Source organism: Petromyzon marinus, unplaced genomic scaffold, assembly GCF_048934315.1.
Source record: "Petromyzon marinus isolate PM22_M1 ecotype Great Lakes invasive population unplaced genomic scaffold, UKy_Petmar_22M1.pri1.0 PM_Scaffold_62, whole genome shotgun sequence".
Lineage (NCBI taxonomy): Eukaryota > Metazoa > Chordata > Hyperoartia > Petromyzontiformes > Petromyzontidae > Petromyzon > Petromyzon marinus.
The window spans coordinates 73,998-95,507 of record NW_027423634.1 but is presented as its reverse complement, the minus strand read 5'-3'; the positions used below and the strand labels follow the sequence as shown (position 1 = coordinate 95,507).

The 21,510-nt window shown below is 51.8% G+C and overlaps 1 protein-coding gene across 2 annotated transcripts in view; it reads right to left on the bottom strand.

Moving 5' to 3' along the window:
• The window catches only part of LOC116937872 (diacylglycerol O-acyltransferase 2-like), a 60,473-nt gene extending 43,931 nt beyond the window's left edge, over positions 1-16,542 (bottom strand). Inside the window, exons 1-3 of one of the 2 annotated variants that reach the window (XM_076064712.1) lie at positions 16,363-16,542; positions 2,534-2,704; positions 735-842 (exon numbers count right to left, since the gene is read on the bottom strand). In XM_076064712.1, coding sequence (XP_075920827.1) covers positions 735-842; positions 2,534-2,704; positions 16,363-16,408 — 325 coding nt within the window. In that variant the 5' untranslated portion in view covers positions 16,409-16,542. The remainder of the gene's footprint in view (positions 1-734; positions 843-2,533; positions 2,705-16,362) is intronic. The other variant, XM_076064713.1, reaches the window with a different exon arrangement.
• Between the last annotated feature and the right edge of the window lie 4,968 nt (positions 16,543-21,510).

The window sequence follows — 21,510 nt, the reverse complement described above, 5'->3', positions numbered from 1 at the left end:
AGGTAGGAGACACAGGTGAGAGACACAGGTGAGAGACACAGGTAGGAGACACGGGTAGGAGACACGGGTAGGAGACACGGGTAGGAGACACAGGTAGGAGACACAGGTGAGAGACACAGGTGAGAGACACAGATAGGGAGACACAGGTGAGAGACACAGGTAGGAGACACGGGTAGGAGACACGGGTAGGAGACACAGGTAGGAGACACATGTAGGAGACACAGGTAGGAGACACAGGTGAGAGAAACAGTGAGAGAAACAGGTAGGAGACACAGGTGAGAGACCACAGGTATGAGACACAGGTAGGAGACACAGGTGAGAGACACAGTAGGAGACACAGGTAGGAGACACAGGTGAGAGACACAGGTAGGAGACACAGGTAGGAGACACGGGTAGGAGACACAGGTAGGAGACACATGTAGGAAGACACAGGTAGGAGACACAGGTAGGAGACACATGTAGGAGACACAGGTAGGAGACACAGGTAGGAGACACAGGTGAGAGAAAACAGGTGAGAGAAACAGGTAGGAGACAGGTAGGAGACACAGGTGAGAGACACAGGTGAGAGGACACAGGTAGGAGACACGGGTAGGAGACACAGGTAGGAGACACAGGTAGGAGACACAGGTGAGAGACACAGGTAGGAGACACAGGTGAGAGACACAGGTGAGAGACACAGGTGAGAGACACAGGTGAGAGACACGGGTGAGCAGGACGGGTGAGCGAGCCATCACCTCTGTGTGGGGTCCTCCCGTCCAGCACGAGCCAGGCCAGGTACAGGGTGGCGACCGGCCACAGGGCGGTGCACAGCAGCACCACCATCAGCAGGGGGCACACCACCCCTGACGGGGCACGCACACACAAAGATCCCCCAGGTAGACTTTAAACAGACCGTAGGGGCAAGTGCTGTTAGCGAGTAGCGAGCGCCTATGAAGGCCGGCACGGCACACGAGGTGGCGGGTGGCCAGCGCCACGCCCGACCGCCTTTGTCTCCCCCAGTGGCGATGTTTACGACACCACCGCACCAGGTACTCATTTGAGGCTGAGTTGAACTCCGGGGGGGGGGGGGGGGGTGGGTGGGGGGGAGGCCCAGAACTGGTTCGGATAATCGTCACCGGTGTTGGTCGTGGGCGGGGATCGAACTCGGCTCGACCGGGGTTTCACCGCTACACTACCAGAACGCAGACAAAGGGCTCCAGGGCTCCAGGTAGCCTCTGCAAGCCATGGGGGCAAGCACCGCTAGCGCTGGTTGTGTGGTGCGGGCACCGCTACTCGCCGACCCCGCCGCCTTTGTCTCCCGGTTGCCCGCAGCGGGCGCTCGTCCAAGGCGCGTGTGCGCTGCGTATGTGCCAGTCGGTCGGTCGCATACGCGGGGGGTTCAATTGGAGGCACGCACTCGACTGTTGGAGGCAACACTCTTGATGAACGCGTAGCAACCAACGCGAACTTCATACACAGGGCGGTGACCCCACCCGTTGCTCATCTCACTCGCACCCGGGGGAGTAGTGCACAGCGTGACCGGGGCCAGGTGACGGGCTGCCTGGTCCGCTGGTGGCGTCTCCATCCCGGGCTTGAACAGCCCAGCACTCTGTTCACGCCCCACCTCCCCACCTGCTTATAACTCCCGTGGCTCCGCCCCAGGCCACGCCCCCAACCACGTGACCCCCAAGCTCCTCCCCTGAGGCCCCTTGCCCCCCCCCCCCCCTTTGTCCGGTCACGTGTCTTGTTGGGTTCACGCGGAGTGTCACGGGCTGACACGACCCCCCCCCCCACCACGTGACTCCCCGCCTACAGCGCCCATACCGAGCCAACACGGTAGTGACGTCATGTCCCTACGCTCGTACAGTCCCGACACAGCAGTGACGTCGTATGTCACGTGCACGTGCCTGTAGGATTGTGTCTCTACAATTTTCCCGTATGGGGAAAACGTGTGTGTGTGTGTGCGTGTGCTAGCAGAACTTCTTTTTGCACACGTGCGCGTGTGTGTGCGCGTGTGTGTGTGCGTGTGTGCGTGTGTGTGCCTGTGTGTGCGTGTGCGCGCCAGTAGTTCCGCATAGGCACGTGTGCCGGTAGTATCGCATACGTGCACGTGCCAGCAGGAACGTGCACGTGTGCGTGTGCCGGTGCGATCGCGTGCACACGTGCGCCAGCAGCATCCTGCGCGCACACACACGCACACACACGCACACACACATACACACACACACACGCGCACGGGCGAGCACACACACACACGCACATGGGCGAGCACACACACACACACGCACATGGGCGAGCACACACACACACGCACATGGGCGAGCACACACACACACACACGCACATGGGCGAGCACACACACACACACGCACATGGGCGAGCACACACACACACACGGGCGAGCACACACACACACACACACGCACACGCACACACATACACACACACACGGGCGAGCACACACACACACATGCGGGCGAGCACACACACACGCACACACACACACGCACACACACACACGCACACACACGCACACACACGCACGGGCGCTTACCCGCCAGTAGAAAGGTGAGCTCCCACTGCAGGACCGCCAGCGCTTCGACGTGCGAGCGCAGCCGGTGCACCACGCCACGGGCGCCGGGCACGCTCCACTTGCCGCAAGCGCCATTGTCCCGCTCGCCGTCGACGCCGCTGACGCCGCCACCGCTGACGCCGCCGCTGCCGACTGCACGAAAGACAAAAATGTTCCATGCCCCGGGGAGTAGATGCGATCACCATCCTTGACGATAAGCACACGCTTGGCCACGCATGGTGCGAAAGAAGTTCAACTGTACGTGCACGTCGAAACCCCCCCCCCACTAGCCCTCTCCCTCTGGGCCTCGTTCGAGACCCAGACATCATCCGCTCCTCCTCTATGACACCGGCGGAACCGTCAAACTCAAACCCGCTCGCTCGCCAATTCACTCGCTCGCTCGCCCACCCAGTCGGTCACCCGCTGGCCAAGTCACCGACTCACTCACCACTGGTGAAACCATCAAACTCAGTTTAACACCATTCACTCGCCCACCCACTCACTCACCAATTCACAATTCACTCACTCGTCCAATACAACCGCCCGTTCGCCACTAAGCGACGGTGACATCACCACGGCGCGCCCGTGCCAGGCCACGTGCACGTCGAGGCCACGTGAAGTGTCGAAGGCTCTCAGCTGACAGGAGGAGGTCACGGGACAGACCCAGCAGGTGCCATGGGGTGACTGACCGAGGTGAATGGCAGATGCACCTGCCAGCTGTGGCCCCTACTGTGCTGACCTGCTGAATTTTATCCGCTCCGCTCGTTGTTGTGAGCTTGGCTCCTCCGCCCTCCGTTGTTGCTGGAGGGGGACTGCCTCCAGCTGCCCAGCAGCAGCAGCGTCCTTCACGAGCCTCCTCCACCAGAGGGCAATCTTGACACCGCTGGCACCAGTCTTCGGCAAGTCCACTCAGGTGCCAGGGGTTGACTGGCTGAAATAACTGGCAAATCCACAAGCTGTACCCCCTACTATGCCAACTTGCTGCATCTTAGCCGCCCGGAACTCCACGAGCCTCCTCCACTCACCCACCCACTCGACCGCCCACCCGCTCGCTCACCCACCCACTCGCTCATCCACCCACCCACCCACTCGCTCACCCACCCACCCGCCCGCTCACCCGCTCACCCACCCGCTCACCCACCCACCCGCTCACCCACCCACCCGCTCGCTCACCCACCCAACCGCTCACACACCCACTCACTCACCCAACCTGACCAAAGTCACCTACTCCCTCACCACTGGTGTAACCATCAAATCACTCGCTCAACAATTCACTCACCCAGTCACCCGTTCACCACTGGTGGAGCCATCAACTGCATCACAACATCACCAGGCTGATGCACAAATCGCCTTCATGAATTGAAAATGAAAGATAGCCATATTCGTGCGACTATAGCGATGCAACCCAAGCATTGCACCACATACAGATAGACTAACAGATACTCAGAGGTACATGAAAGAGAAGCCAAAGCAGAGTGGCCGTGCCCACATGCAACCCACACTATGGACCGCACAGTAATCCCATAGAGACCCACAAATACTCATAGAGACCCATAGACAACACAGAGATACACAGAGCCACATTGAGACTCAGAGACACATAGGAACACATAGAGACCCATGAATACCCATAAAGAGACAGATACTCATAGAAACCCATGCACATATAGATACACAGGGTCCCATTGAGACTCATAGATACTCATAGCGACCCATAGATACCCATAGGGACACAGACTCTCGTAGAAACCCATTGAAACACGGAGATACACAGAGCCCAATTGAGACCCATAGATGCCCAGAGGCCCATATAAACATATAGGATACATATATACTCAGAGACCCATAGACACACATAGAGACCCATAGATACCCAGAGACGCATAAAGACTCAAAGAGACACAGAGACCCACAGAGACTCAAAGAGATGCATCGATCTATAGAGACCCATTGAGACTCAAACGAGATACGGAGATGCATAGAGAGCCAGAGAGACTCAAACAGATACAGAGACTCAAAGAGATGCATCGATCTAGATAGCAACCCATCGAGACTCAGGCGATACATGACAGACACAGACGCAGCAGTGCGACTGCGGTGTCGAGCCTGCATTGCGGCCTTGTGAGACCAGAGAACGCCAAAAGGCGAACAGGAAGGAAGTCAAGGCAAGCATCGGAGCGTTCGTAGCTCGGGTCCAGCAGTTAACGCCGATGGGACTCGTTTGGCAGTCCTATCGCACAATGATGGGGGGGGGGGGGGGGCTTTAACCTTTCTGGCGTCAAGATGATTGGGTCGATTGATTTATTACTGGTAGGAAACGTAGTGGACTGGAAGCCCAAACGGGATTAATTCACATGAGGCAGGGGATTAATTGTGTATGTCTGTGGATGTCTGTGGATGTCTGTCCACGTGTATCTGGACACCCTGATAAAATGGGAGGGGTGGGGCTGGGTGGGGAGGGGAGGGTGGGGAGGGGCTGGGTGGGGAGGGTGGGGCTGGGTGGGGGGTGGGGAGGGGCTGGTCACCCCGTGGTGCCCTTATAAAACTCAACGTTTAACCGACTCACGCCGGCTTGTGCCCGCCCTCACAGTTGGGCATATTTGCGGAATACACCACGTGGTGCCGCCGTTGACCCTGGCCATTAACCGAGCAACCCAACGTTCCTACCAGCTCTCTCCACAGGAATGTTAAAACGCCAAGCGGCCAGTAACATTAAGCATCACTTTAAACAGAGTCGCAACAGAAGAGTAGGGTTGAGTGAGGCTATACACTACACTACACACTACTGTAAACACTATACACTACTATGAACTACACTACTCTATACACTACTATAAACTACACTACACCATACACTACTATAAACTACACTACACCATACACTACTATAAACTACACTACACCATACACTACTATAAACTACACTACACCATACACTACTATAAACCACACTACATTATACTATAGACTACTATGAACTACACTACGCACTACTATGAACTACACTACACAATACTATGAACTGCACTACACACTACTATGAACTACACTATACACCACTATGAACTACACACTACTATAAACTACACTACTATAAACTACACTACACACTACTATAAACTGCACTACACACTACTATAAACTACACTACACTATACCACTATTATGTACTGCACTACACTGTACACCACTATGAACTACACTACACTATACACTGCACTACTAGACACTACACTAGACACTGTTGTTGTTCTAAGAGCGTGGGGGAGATGAGTCGACAATGATGCCGATGGTCAGAATCAGCATCTGTATTCATGGCTGCAGGAGGAATCCGGTGGGCTATGGAAGCTATTTTTCTTTCACAGATGTCCAGAAGTGACACGGGGTCAGAACGTTACAACAACAAACAGTTACGAAATACGACGATGATGACGATGATGATGGGACGAGGAGGGCATTGTTACGTGCAACACAAAGATCCCCCGTGTAGCCTTAACAGACTGTCGGGGCAAGTGCTGTTAGCGAGTAGCCAGCACCTATGAAGGCCGGCACGGCACACGAGGGTGGTGGATGGCCGACACGTGCACAAGGCCGCCTTTGTCTCCCCAGTGGCGATGTTTACTACACATCGCACCAGGTGTTAATTTGAGGCCGAGTGGACCTAGGGGAGGCCCAGGAGCGGTTCAAATAATAGGCACTGGTTCTGGCCGTGAGTGGGATTCGAACTCGGGTGGCCGGGTTCGTAGTGCAAAGGAGCGCTAACCAGTACACTACCGCTACTCGCATACACACACAGACACACACAGGTACACATTCAGCTACACAGACACACACAGGTACACATTCAGCTACACAGACACACACAGGTACACATTCAGCTACACAGACACACACAGGTACACATTCAGCTACACAGACACACACAGGTACACATTCAGCTACACAGACACACACAGGTACACATTCAGCTACACAGACACACACAGGTACACATTCAGCTACACAGACACACACAGGTACACATTCAGCTACACAGACACACACAGGTACACAATCAGCTACACAGACACACACAGGTACACATTCAGCTACACAGACACACACAGGTACACATTCAGCTACACAGACACACACAGGTACACATTCAGCTACACAGACACACACAGGTACACATTCAGCTACACAGACACACACAGGTACACATTCAGCTACACAGACACACACAGGTACACATTCAGCTACACAGACACACACAGGTACACATTCAGCTACACAGACACACACAGGTCCACATTCAGCTACACAGACACACACAGGTCCACATTCAGCTACACAGACACACACAGGTACACATTCAGCTACACAGTGCACACACAGGTCCACATTCAGCTACACAGACACACACAGGAACACATACAGCTACACAGACACACATACAGCTACACAGACACAGACACACATACAGCTACACAGACACCTACACAGACACACATACCTACACAGACACACATACAGCTACACAGACACACACACAGACACACACACAGCTACACGATCACACACACAGGTACACATACAGCTACACAAACACACACACACACAGCTACACAAACAGCTACACAAACACACACATACAGCTACACAAACACACACACACAGGTACACACACAGCTACACAAACACACACACACACAGCTACACAAACAGCTACACAAACACACACACACATACAGCTACACAAACACACACACACATACAGCTACACAAACACACACACACAGGTACACATACAGCTACACAAACACACACACACACAGGTACACATACAGCTACACAAACACACACACACACAGGTACACATACAGCTACACAAACACACACACACACAGGTACACATACAGCTACACAAACACACACACACAGGTACACATACAGCTACACAAACACACACACACAGGTACACATACAGCTACACAAACACACACACAGGTACACATACAGCTACACAAACACACACACAGGTACACATACAGCTACACAAACACACACACAGGTACACATACAGCTACACAAACACACACACAGGTACACATACAGCTACACAAACACACACACAGGTACCCATACAGCTACACAAACACACACACAGGTACACATACAGCTACACAAACACACACACAGGTACACATACAGCTACACACACACACAGGTACACATACAGCTACACACACACACAGGTACACATACAGCTACACACACACACACTGGTACACATACAGCTACACACACACACACACTGGTACACATACAGCTACACACACACACACACTGGTACACATACAGCTACACACACAGGTACACATACAGCTGCACACACACACAGGTACACATACAGCTACACACACACACAGGTACACATACAGCTACACACACACACAGGTACACATACAGCTACACACACAGGTACACATACAGCTACACACACACAGGTAAACATACACACACACAGGTAAACATACACACACACACACAGGTACACATACAGCTACACAAACACACACATGTACACAAACAGCTACACGGACACATACAGCTACACGGACACACACAGGTACACATACAGCTACACAAACACACACACACACAGGTACACATACAGCTACACAAACACACACACACACAGGTACACATACAGCTACACAAACACACACACACAGGTACACATACAGCTACACAAACACACACACACAGGTACACATACAGCTACACAAACACACACACAGGTACACATACAGCTACACAAACACACACACAGGTACACATACAGCTACACAAACACACACACAGGTACACATACAGCTACACAAACACACACACAGGTACCCATACAGCTACACAAACACACACACAGGTACACATACAGCTACACAAACACACACACAGGTACACATACAGCTACACACACACACAGGTACACATACAGCTACACACACACACAGGTACACATACAGCTACACACACACACACTGGTACACATACAGCTACACACACACACACACTGGTACACATACAGCTACACACACAGGTACACATACAGCTGCACACACACACAGGTACACATACAGCTACACACACACACAGGTACACATACAGCTACACACACACACAGGTACACATACAGCTACACACACAGGTACACATACAGCTACACACACACAGGTAAACATACACACACACACACAGGTAAACATACACACACACACAGGTACACATACAGCTACACAAACACACACATGTACACAAACAGCTACACGGACACATACAGCTACACGGACACACACAGGTACACATACAGCTACACGGACACACACAGCTACACGGACACACGCAGGTACACACACAGCTACACGGACACACGCAGGTACACACACAGCTACACGGACACACGCAGGTACACACACAGCTACACGGACACACGCAGGTACACACACAGCTACACGGACACACGCAGGTACACACACAGCTACACGGACACACACAGGTACACACACAGCTACACGGACACACGCAGGTACACACACAGCTACACGGACACACGCAGGTACACATACAGCTACACGGACACACGCAGGTACACATACAGCTACACGGACACACGCAGGTACACATACAGCTACACGGACACACACAGGTACACATACAGCTACACGGACACACGCAGGTACACATACAGTTACACAAACACACACACAGGTACACATACAGCTACACTAACACACACAGGTACACATACAGCTACACAAACACACACAGGTGCACATACAGCTACACGGACACACACAGGTACACATACAGTTACACACACACACAGGTACACATACAGCTACACAAACACACACAGGTACACACACAGCTATACAGACAACAACAACAACAACCGCCATTCGCCACAAAGTGGCGGTGACATCACCACGACGCTTGTGCCAGGCTATGTGCACCCTGAGGCCACGTGAAGTGTCGAACGCCCGCTGGCAGGAGGTCACGGGGCAGACCCAGGTGCCATGGGTCGACTGACTGAGATGACTGGCGGATGCACCACCTGTGCCCCCTACTGTGCCAATCTGCTGTGCTTTAGCCACCCGGCGCTCCGCTCGTTGTTGTGAGCGTCGCTCCTCCGCCCTCCGTTGTTGTTGGAGGGCGACTGCCTCCAACTGCCCATTAGCATCCTTCACGAGCCTCCTCCACAGAGGCCGATCTTGACACCGCTGGTACCGGTCATCGACAAGTCCACTCAGCTCCACGTCCTCCTGTACCACATCACTCCATCTCCTCTCTAGCCCGTGCCACGCCCGCTTAGCCCCCTCGATCCGGCCAAACAAAAGCTGTTTCGGCATGCGGTGCCTGTGCATGCGGGCTACATGACCCAGCCATCGCAGCCTTGCCTGCCGGAGGAGCACACCGATGGGATCTTGCCCAGATATTTCAAAGATTTGTGAGCTCCTCACACAATCCAGCCTGGTTAAACCCAGGATGGATCGTAGGCAGGCTAGCCTAAATGTTTCTAACGGGCGAAGATGTTCTGTTAGGGAGGTCCACGTTTCGCAAGCGTAGAGAAGGGAGGGCATGACCGTGGCCGAAAAGACCTGAAGGTTAGTGCGGAGCGACAGACCAGGTAGCTTCCACACAGCGTTACGCAACCGATGAAAAGATAATGCCTCTCGACTGATTCGGAGTGAGACCTCTGCTGTTAAACTGGAGCCGGTCATAAGCACATTGCCAGGTATGGGAAACTCTCCACTCTCTCCACAACTGCCCCATCACCAATTGGGAGTTGTGGGGGTGGAGTGTCAAATGGTACAAAATACCCAGGCAGGTGCTTAGTTTTGATGGAGCCGATGGTAAGGCCTCATATCTTAGTGGCACAAGGAGATGGGGCCTTACCATCAGCCCCACCAAAAAAAACTAAGCAAACAGCTACACACACACTGGCACACACACACACACTGGTACACACACACACTGGCACACACACTGGTACACATACAACTACACACACACACACTGGTACACATACAACTACACACACACACACACACTGGTACACATACAACTACACACACACACACACTGGTACACATACAACTACACACACACACACACACTGGTACACATACAACTACACACACACACACTGGTACACATACAACTACACACACACACACACACTGGTACACATACAACTACACACACACACACACACTGGTACACATACAACTACACACACACACTGGTACACATACAACTACACGCACACACACACACTGGTACACATACAACTACACGCACACACACACACTGGTACACATACAACTACACGCACACACACACACACTGGTACACATACAACTACACGCACACACACACACACTGGTACACATACAACTACACGGACACACACACACACTGGTACACATACAACTACACGCACACACACACACACTGGTACACATACAACTACACGGACACACACACACACTGGTACACATACAACTACACGGACACACACACACACTGGTACACATACAACTACACGGACACACACACACACTGGTACACATACAACTACACGGACACACACACACACACACTGGTACACATACAACTACGCACACACACACACTGGTACACATACAACTACGCACACACACACACACACTGGTACACATACAACTACGCACACACACACACACTGGTACACATACAACTACGCACACACACACACACACACTGGTACACATACAACTACGCACACACACACACTCTGGTACACATACAACTACGCACACACACACACTGGTACACATACAACTACACACACACACACTGGTACACATACAACTACACACACAGACACTGGTACACATACAACTACACACACACACACTGGTACACATACAACTACACACACACACACTGGTACACATACAACTACACACACACACACACTGGTACACATACAACTACACACACACACACTGGTACACATACAACTACACACACACACTGGTACACATACAACTACACACACACACACACTGGTACACATACAACTACACACACACTGGTACACATACAACTACACACACACACTGGCACACATACATCTACACACACACACACTGGTACACATACATCTACACACACACACACTGGTACACATACAACTACACACACACACACTGGTACACATACAACTACACACACACACACTGGTACACATACAACTACACACACACACACTGGTACACATACAACTACACACACACACACACACTGGTACACATACAACTACACACACACACACACACTGGTACACATACAACTACACACACACACACTAGTACACATACAACTACACACACACACACTGGTACACATACAACTACACACACACTGGTACACATACAACTACACGCACACACACACACTGGTACACATACAACTACACGCACACACACACACTGGTACACATACAACTACACGCACACACACACACTGGTACACATACAACTACACGCACACACACACACTGGTACACATACAACTACACGCACACACACACTGGTACACATACAACTACACGCACACACACACACACACTGGTACACATACAACTACACGGACACACACACACACTGGTACACATACAACTGCACGCACACACACACACACTGGTACACATACAACTACGCACACACACACACACACTGGTACACATACAACTACGCACACACACACACACTGGTACACATACAACTACGCACACACACACACTGGTACACATACAACTACGCACACACACACACTGGTACACATACAACTACACACACACACACACTGAACTACACACACACACATACAACTACACACACACACACTGGTACACATACAACTACACACACACACACACACTGGTACACATACAACTACACACACACACACACACTGGTACACATACAACTACACACACACACACACTGGTACACATACAACTACACACACACACACACACTGGTACACATACAACTACACACACACACACTGGTACACATACAACTACACACACACACACTGGTACACATACAACTACACACACACACACTGGTACACATACAACTACACACACACACACTGGTACACATACAACTACACACACACACACACTGGTACACATACAACTACACACACACACTGGTACACATACAACTACACACACACACACTGGTACACATACAACTACACACACACACACTGGTACACATACAACTACACACACACACACAGGTACACATACAACTACACACACACACAGGTACACATACAACTACACACACACACACAGGTACACATACAACTACACACACACACACAGGTACACATACAACTACACACACACACACAGGTACACATACAACTACACACACACACACTGGTACACATACAACTACACACACACACTGGTACACATACAACTACACACACACACACTGGTACACATACAACTACACACACACACACACTGGTACACATACAACTACACACACACACACACACTGGTACACATACAACTACACACACACACACACACTGGTACACATACAACTACACACACACACACACACTGGTACACATACAACTACACACACACACACACACACTGGTACACATACAACTACACACACACACACACACTGGTACACATACAACTACACACACACACTGGTACACATACAACTACACACACACACACACTGGTACACATACAACTACACACACACACACACTGGTACACATACACACACACACACACACTGGTACACATACACACACACACACACACTGGTACACATACACACACACACACACACTGGTACACATACACACACACACACACACTGGTACACATACAACTACACACACTGGTACACATACAACTACACACACACACACACACTGGTACACATACAACTACACACACACACACACACTGGTACACATACAACTGCACACACACACACACTGGTACACATACAACTACACACACACACTGGTACACATACAACTACACACGCACACTGGTACACATACAACTACACACACACGCACACTGGTACACATACAACTACACACACACGCACACTGGTACACATACAACTACACACACACACACACTGGTACACATACAACTACACACACACACACTGGTACACATACAACTACACACACACACTGGTACACATACAACTACACACACACACACACTGGTACACATACAACTACACACACACACACACTGGTACACATACAACTACACACACACACACACTGGTACACATACAACTACACACACACACACACACTGGTACACATACAACTACACACACACACACACACTGGTACACATACAACTACACACACACACACACACTGGTACACATACAACTACACACACACACACACACTGGTACACATACAACTACACACACACACACACACTGGTACACATACAACTACACACACACACACACACTGGTACACATACAACTACACACACACACACTGGTACACATACAACTACACACACACACTGGTACACATACAACTACACACACACACACACACTGGTACACATACAACTACACACACACACACACACTGGTACACATACAACTACACACACACACACTGGTACACATACAACTACACACACACACACTGGTACACATACAACTACACACACACACTGGTACACATACAACTACACACACACACACTGGTACACATACAACTACACACACACACACACTGGTACACATACAACTACACACACACTGGTACACATACAACTACACACACACTGGTACACATACAACTACACACACACTGGTACACATACAACTACACACACACACACACTGGTACACATACAACTACACACACAGACACACTGGTACACATACAACTACACACACACACTGGTACACATACAACTACACACACAGACACACTGGTACACATACAACTACACACACACACTGGTACACATACAACTACACACACACACTGGTACACATACAACTACACACACACACTGGTACACATACAACTACACACACACACTGGTACACATACAACTACACACACACACTGGTACACATACAACTACACACACACACACACACTGGTACACATACAACTACACACACACACACACACTGGTACACATACAACTACACACACACACACACTGGTACACATACAACTACACACACACACACACTGGTACACATACAACTACACACACACACACTGGTACACATACAACTACACACACACACACTGGTACACATACAACTACACACACACACACACTGGTACACATACAACTACACACACACACACACTGGTACACATACAACTATACACACACTGGTACACATACAACTACACACACACACACACTGGTACACATACAACTACACACACACACACACTGGTACACATACAACCACACACACACACACAGGTACACATACAACTACACACACACACACACTGGTACACATACAACTACACACACACACACACTGGTACACATACAACTACACACACACACACACTGGTACACATACAACTACACACACACACACACACTGGTACACATATAACTACACACACACACACTGGTACACATGCAACTACACACACACACACTCGTACACATGCAACTACACACACACACACTCGTACACATGCAACTACACACACACACACACACTGCTACACACACACACTGGTACACACACACACTGGTACACACACACACTGGTACACACACACACACTGGTACACACACACACACTGGTACACACACACTGGTACACACACAGCTACACACACAACTACACACACAGCTACAATGTGTGTGTCTGCTTCAGCAGAGAGAGTAAGTGTTGATCCACGCCGACTAAATACTTGAAATCATTTTGGTCAAAGTCCTAAGTCTGGAATTACTTTGTTGATTGCCGCCGCTTACCGAGTTTGCAGTGGCGCACCAACAACAACAACAACCAACAACCAACAACAACCGCAACGTGTCAACAACAACAACAAAAACGGCTATGACATCAAAAGCGAACGGCGGACGCAAGTGTAGAGCGGAGTTCGGCGAAATCTTTCGAAGAAGCATCAGCAGCATCAGAGGAGGAAGCGCCAATAGCGGCAGAGCAATGCTTTGAAAGTTTGTTTGCCTTCGACGCAAACATAATTCGAGAGAGCGCGCGCGCGGAGCTACACAAACACCGCTGGCAAACAACAACAACAACAAACACAGCCACACTCTCACGCCAATAAACGTGTCCGAGGCTGGAATACACTTGCTCGATTTGTTATTCGAACAAGGCAGCGTGCGACTGTTTGCCCGACGTTCTGTGCGTCTCTAACCAAGACATCCCACAGTGATCCCCCTACTCCCACCTTTATTATCTTTACGCTAAATTACGGTTTTTAAGGTTTAATGATTAGTTTCATTCACTTTAAAACGGGGGGGGGGGGGGGCGGGTGTAGCAGCCAAAGAGCCCCATGCCGCAGATTACCGACGCAACCTGTAAGCGCTGTAATAAAACGGGCGACGTTTCGGGCCAATGTCCCTTCTTCACGGCGCACGCCACAGACGCGAGCCAGGCGTTGACCGGGGCGGCCCGCCGGTTTCTTTGTGACGAACCGCGGCGAGCCCCCGCGAAGCCGCTCACCTGCCAAGTCGACGGAGTTGTACGCAGCAGCGATGATGGTCTTCATGGTGAGAGAGGGGAGGGGGGGGGCTCACGTGAGTTGGGGGGCTCAGGTGGGATGGGGCGGGGAGGGGGGCTCAGGTGAGAGCGGGGTTCAGGTGAGGCCTCGATCACAGCGGCGCGCGTTCTCTGCCCCATGAGCTCCGTTTATAATGGGCTCATCCCTCACTCCTCCCTCCCTCCTCCCTCCTCCCTCCCACCCACTCAGCTCCCTCCCACCCACTCAGCTCCCTCCCTCCCACTCAACTCCCTCCCACCCACTCAGCTCCCTCCTCCCTCCCACTCAGCTCCCTCCCACCCACTCAGCTCCCTCCCTCCCACTCAACTCCCTCCCACTCAACTCCCTCCACCGCCCTCAGCTCCACCCTCTCTCCTCCCACTCACCTCTACCCTCTCTCTCTCAACCCTCCTCTCTCTCTAACACCACTCCCTCACCACCCTCTCACCACTCCCTCACCACCCTCTCACCACCCTCTCACCACCCTCTCTCTCTAACTCCACTCCCTCACCACTCCCTCACCACTCTATCACCACCCACTCACCACTCCCTCACCACCCTCTCTCTAACTGCACTCCCTCACCACCCACTCACCACTCCCTCACCACTCCCTCACCACCCTCTCTCTAACTGCACTCCCTCACCACCCACTCACCACTCCCTCACCACTCCCTCACCACCCTCTCTCTCTAACTCCACTCCCTCACCACCCTCTCACCACTCCCTCACCACCCTCTCACCACTCCCTCACCACCCACTCACCACTCCCTCACCACTCCCTCACCACCCTCTCACCACTCCCTCACCACTCCCTCACCTCCCTCTCTCTCTAACTCCACTCCCTCACCACTCCCTCACCACTCCCTCACCACCCTCTCACCACTCCCTCACCACTCCCTCACCACCCTCTCTCTCTAACTCCACTCCCTCGCTAACAACACTCACCACATCGATACCGCATTGTGTGTGCGCGCGCGCGCGTGTGCGTGTCCATGTCTCGCACCCCCAGGTTAAGAAGAAGACCCACACTGATCTCGATGATGAATTGAATATCACTGCTGTTGCTGATGATGATAATGATCACGATCATCATCATCCGATCATCATCATCCGATCATCATCACCAATACCCCGAGGTGTGCACATCTCCCCCACGTTAACGTCGTTTCGCGAATGCGTCGTCGCTTCATCACGAACGCCGCAGGCGAGCCGATTTTGCGTCGCCCTCACCCCCCCCCCCCAAAACCCCGCGCTTGCGTCGCTTGCAGCGGCATCAGAATCGGAAGTTCGACTTTCACTGCGGGAATCCGATGAGCTATGAAAAGCCCCCCCTCGTTTCGCGAATGCGTCGTCACTTCGTGACAACTCAAATGTGGCCATGTCTCGCGCTCCCCAAATTTGCGTCGCCCCCCAAAACCCCGCGTCGCTTGCGTCGCTTTGAATCGTCCCCCTCCTTTCTCGCTTTCCGTGGCCTCTCAGGCGTTAACCACCACGTCGCAACCCACGACAGCCCTGTGCACGAGGCACCTCGCGCTGCGATGTCGACTGCACATTATGCTGTGATTTACGCGCAGCGTTTTGGGGACGTTGGGGAGGAATTCTAGATTTGAAGCTTTCGTGACTGCAAGGATCCGTACTCTTTGGTTCTATTGGGTAAAGTCACGTAGGTAAATAATAAAACGACAAAAATCACGACGTTTCGGCCACAACGCAATCGGCCTTCATCAGGCGAAGGGACCAGGCTGTCTCGAAGACTGCGCTGGAGTGAAACAGAGCCAAGCTCAGACCACGGCCTTTAAGCTGTGTGAGAGTGATTAAGGTGCCTTGACAAAGGAATTAGCATAAACAAATTAGCATTTGATTGGCGGACGTTCCGAGATTCGTCGTCGCACCGTTAAGGAACTCATCCCCGACTTAAACCGAGGAATTACTGCTACTGATGATGATGATGACGACGACGATGATGTTATCATATCACCCTTCTGTACTGATGATGGTAACAATAATACTATCACATCATCTTTCTGCTATTGATGATGATGATGATTACTATGCTACTATCGTCTCATCCATCTGCTACCGATAATGATGATGATTACTATGATACTATCACTTTATCCATCTGCTACCGATGATGGTGGTGATTACTATGATACTATCACATCACCCATCTGCTACCGATGATGATGACGATGATTACTATGATACTATCACATCATCCATCTGCTACCGATGATGATGATGATTACTATGATACTATCACATCATTCATCTGCTACCGATGATGATGATGATTACTATGATACTATCACATCATCCATCTGCTACTGATGATGATGATTACTATGATACTATCACATCATCCATCTGCTAATGATGATGATGATTACTATGATACTATCACATAATCCATCTGCTACCGATGATGATGACGATGATTACTATGATACTATCACATCATCCATCTGCTACCGATGATGATGATGATTACTATGATACTATCACATCATCCATCTGCTACCAATGATGATGACGATGATGATTAATTGACACCTCCCCTGCACCGCCCACTATTCCCCCCCCCCGGGTCACCGTGACCTCTTGACCTCCGCACGCTCTCGCCACGCGTGCAGCGCGCGCCACGCACGTCGTGGTGATAGGGGGACACGGGGGGGAGGGGTAGGGGGTGGTTTGAGGGGGCGGCGAGGGGGCGGTCGACCAATGGGAGCGCGGAATTGTGACCACGCCTCCCTCACACGCAACAGACAAAGTTCCCGCCCCCACCGCGGGCAGCCGTCACGTGACGTGGGACCCGCACGGCGGCACCCCCCACGCCCCGGCCGCCTTTGTCTCCCCAGGACTGACGTTCACACAGACAAAGGTCCCCCGTGTAGCCTCGACAGGCCGTAGGGGCAAGTGCTGTTAGCGAGTAGCAGCAGCTATGAAGGCCGGCACGGCACACGAGGGGGTGGGTGGCCAGCACCACGCCCGGCCGCCTTTGTCTCTCCCCCCAGTGGCGATGTTTACTACGCACCGCACCCAGCTACTCACTTGAGGCTGAGTCGACCTAGCGGAGGCCCAGTACCGGTTCAGATAATCGTCACTGACGGTGTTGGCCGTGAGCGGGAATCGAACTGGGGTCTCCCTGTTTAGCAGCGCAGCGTGGCGCTAACCGCTGCACCACCGCTCCCCCCCCCCACGCACGCGCACGCACTGCAACGGACACTCACTTCAGGCTGGGTCGACCTAGAGGAGGTGGCCTGGACCGCTGCACCTGTTCGCCGTGCACTGTCGGGTCGTAGCGCGGCAGCGGCGCGCGCTAACCGCAGCGCCACCGCTCCCCACGGGAGCCAACGCTGTCGAGACTCTCGACGAACGCAGAGACCCCCCACCCGCCCCGCCCCCCGCCCCTCGCCCACCCGCCCCCCCCCCGCCCCCCCCCCTCGCCCCCCACTCGCCCCCCTCCGCCCCCCCCCCCCGTGTCGTGTAAGCGCTCTGAGCAGTGGTCCCCCTTGCTATGGCTGCAGTGAGACTATATAGATATAAATAGCAAGAGGCGATGTTGCCAAATAGAATAAAGGGAAGGGACTCCACAGTGGCTGGGAGATGTTGACTACCTCGCCTGGTATACAGGAGGTCACGTGTCACTCTCATCATCATCATCATAGTGGCTAGGTGAGATGTTGACTACCTCGCCTGGTGTACAGGAGGTCACGTGTCACTCTCATCATCATCATCATCACAGTGGCTAAGTGTTGATTAGCTCGCCTGGTATACAGGAGGTCACGTGTCACTCTCTCTCATCATCATCACAGTGGCTAGGTGAGATGTTGACTACCTCGCCTGGTGTACAGGAGGTCACGTGTCACTCTCTCTCATCATCATCACAGTGGCTAGGTGAGATGTTGACTACCTCGCCTGGTGTACAGGAGGTCACGTGTCACCCTCATCATCATCATCACAGTGGCTAGGTGTTGATTAGCTCGCCTGGTATACAGGAGGTCACGTGTCACTCTCTCTCATCATCATCACAGTGGCTAGGTGAGATGTTGACTACCTCGCCTGGTATACAGGAGGTCACGTGTCACTCTCTCTCATCATCATCACAGTGGCTAGGTGAGATGTTGACTACCTCGCCTGGTGTACAGGAGGTCACGTGTCACTCTCATCATCATCATCATCATCACAGTGGCTAAGTGTTGATTAGCTCGCCTGGTATACAGGAGGTCACGTGTCACTCTCTCTCATCATCATCACAGTGGCTAGGTGAGATGTTGACTACCTCGCCTGGTATACAGGAGGTCACGTGTCACTCTCTCTCATCATCATCACAGTGGCTAGGTGAGATGTTGACTACCTCGCCTGGTGTACAGGAGGTCACGTGTCACCCTCATCATCATCATCACAGTGGCTAGGTGTTGACTACCTCGCCTGGTATACAGGAGGTCACGTGTCACTCTCATCATCATCACAGTGGCGAGGTGTTGACTACGTCGCCTGGTGTACAGGAGGTCACGTGTCACTCTCTCTCATCATCATCACAGTGGCTAAGTGTTGACTACCTCGCCTGGTATACAGGAGGTCACGTGTCACTCTCTCTCATCATCATCACAGTGGCGAGGTGTTGACTACCTCGCCTGGTATACAGGAGGTCACGTGTCACCCTCTCTCATCATCATCACAGTGGCGAGGTGTTGACTACCTCGCCTGGTGTACAGGAGGTCACGTGTCACTCTCATCATCATCACAGTGGCGAGGTGTTGACTACCTCGCCTGGTATACAGGAGGTCACGTGTCACTCTCTCATCATCATCACAGTGGCGAGGTGTTGATGTTGACTACCTCGCCCGGTGTACAGGAGGTCACGTGTCACTCTCATTATCATCATCATAGTGGCGAGGTGTTGACTACCTCGCCTGGTGTACAGGAGGTCACGTGTCACTCTCATCATCATCACAGTGGCTAGGTGTTGATGTTGACTACCTCGCCTGGTATACAGGAGGTCACGTGTCACTCTCATCATCATCACAGTGGCTAGGTGTTGACTACCTCGCCTGGTGTACAGGAGGTCACGTGTCACTCTCATCATCATCATCATCACAGTGGCGAGG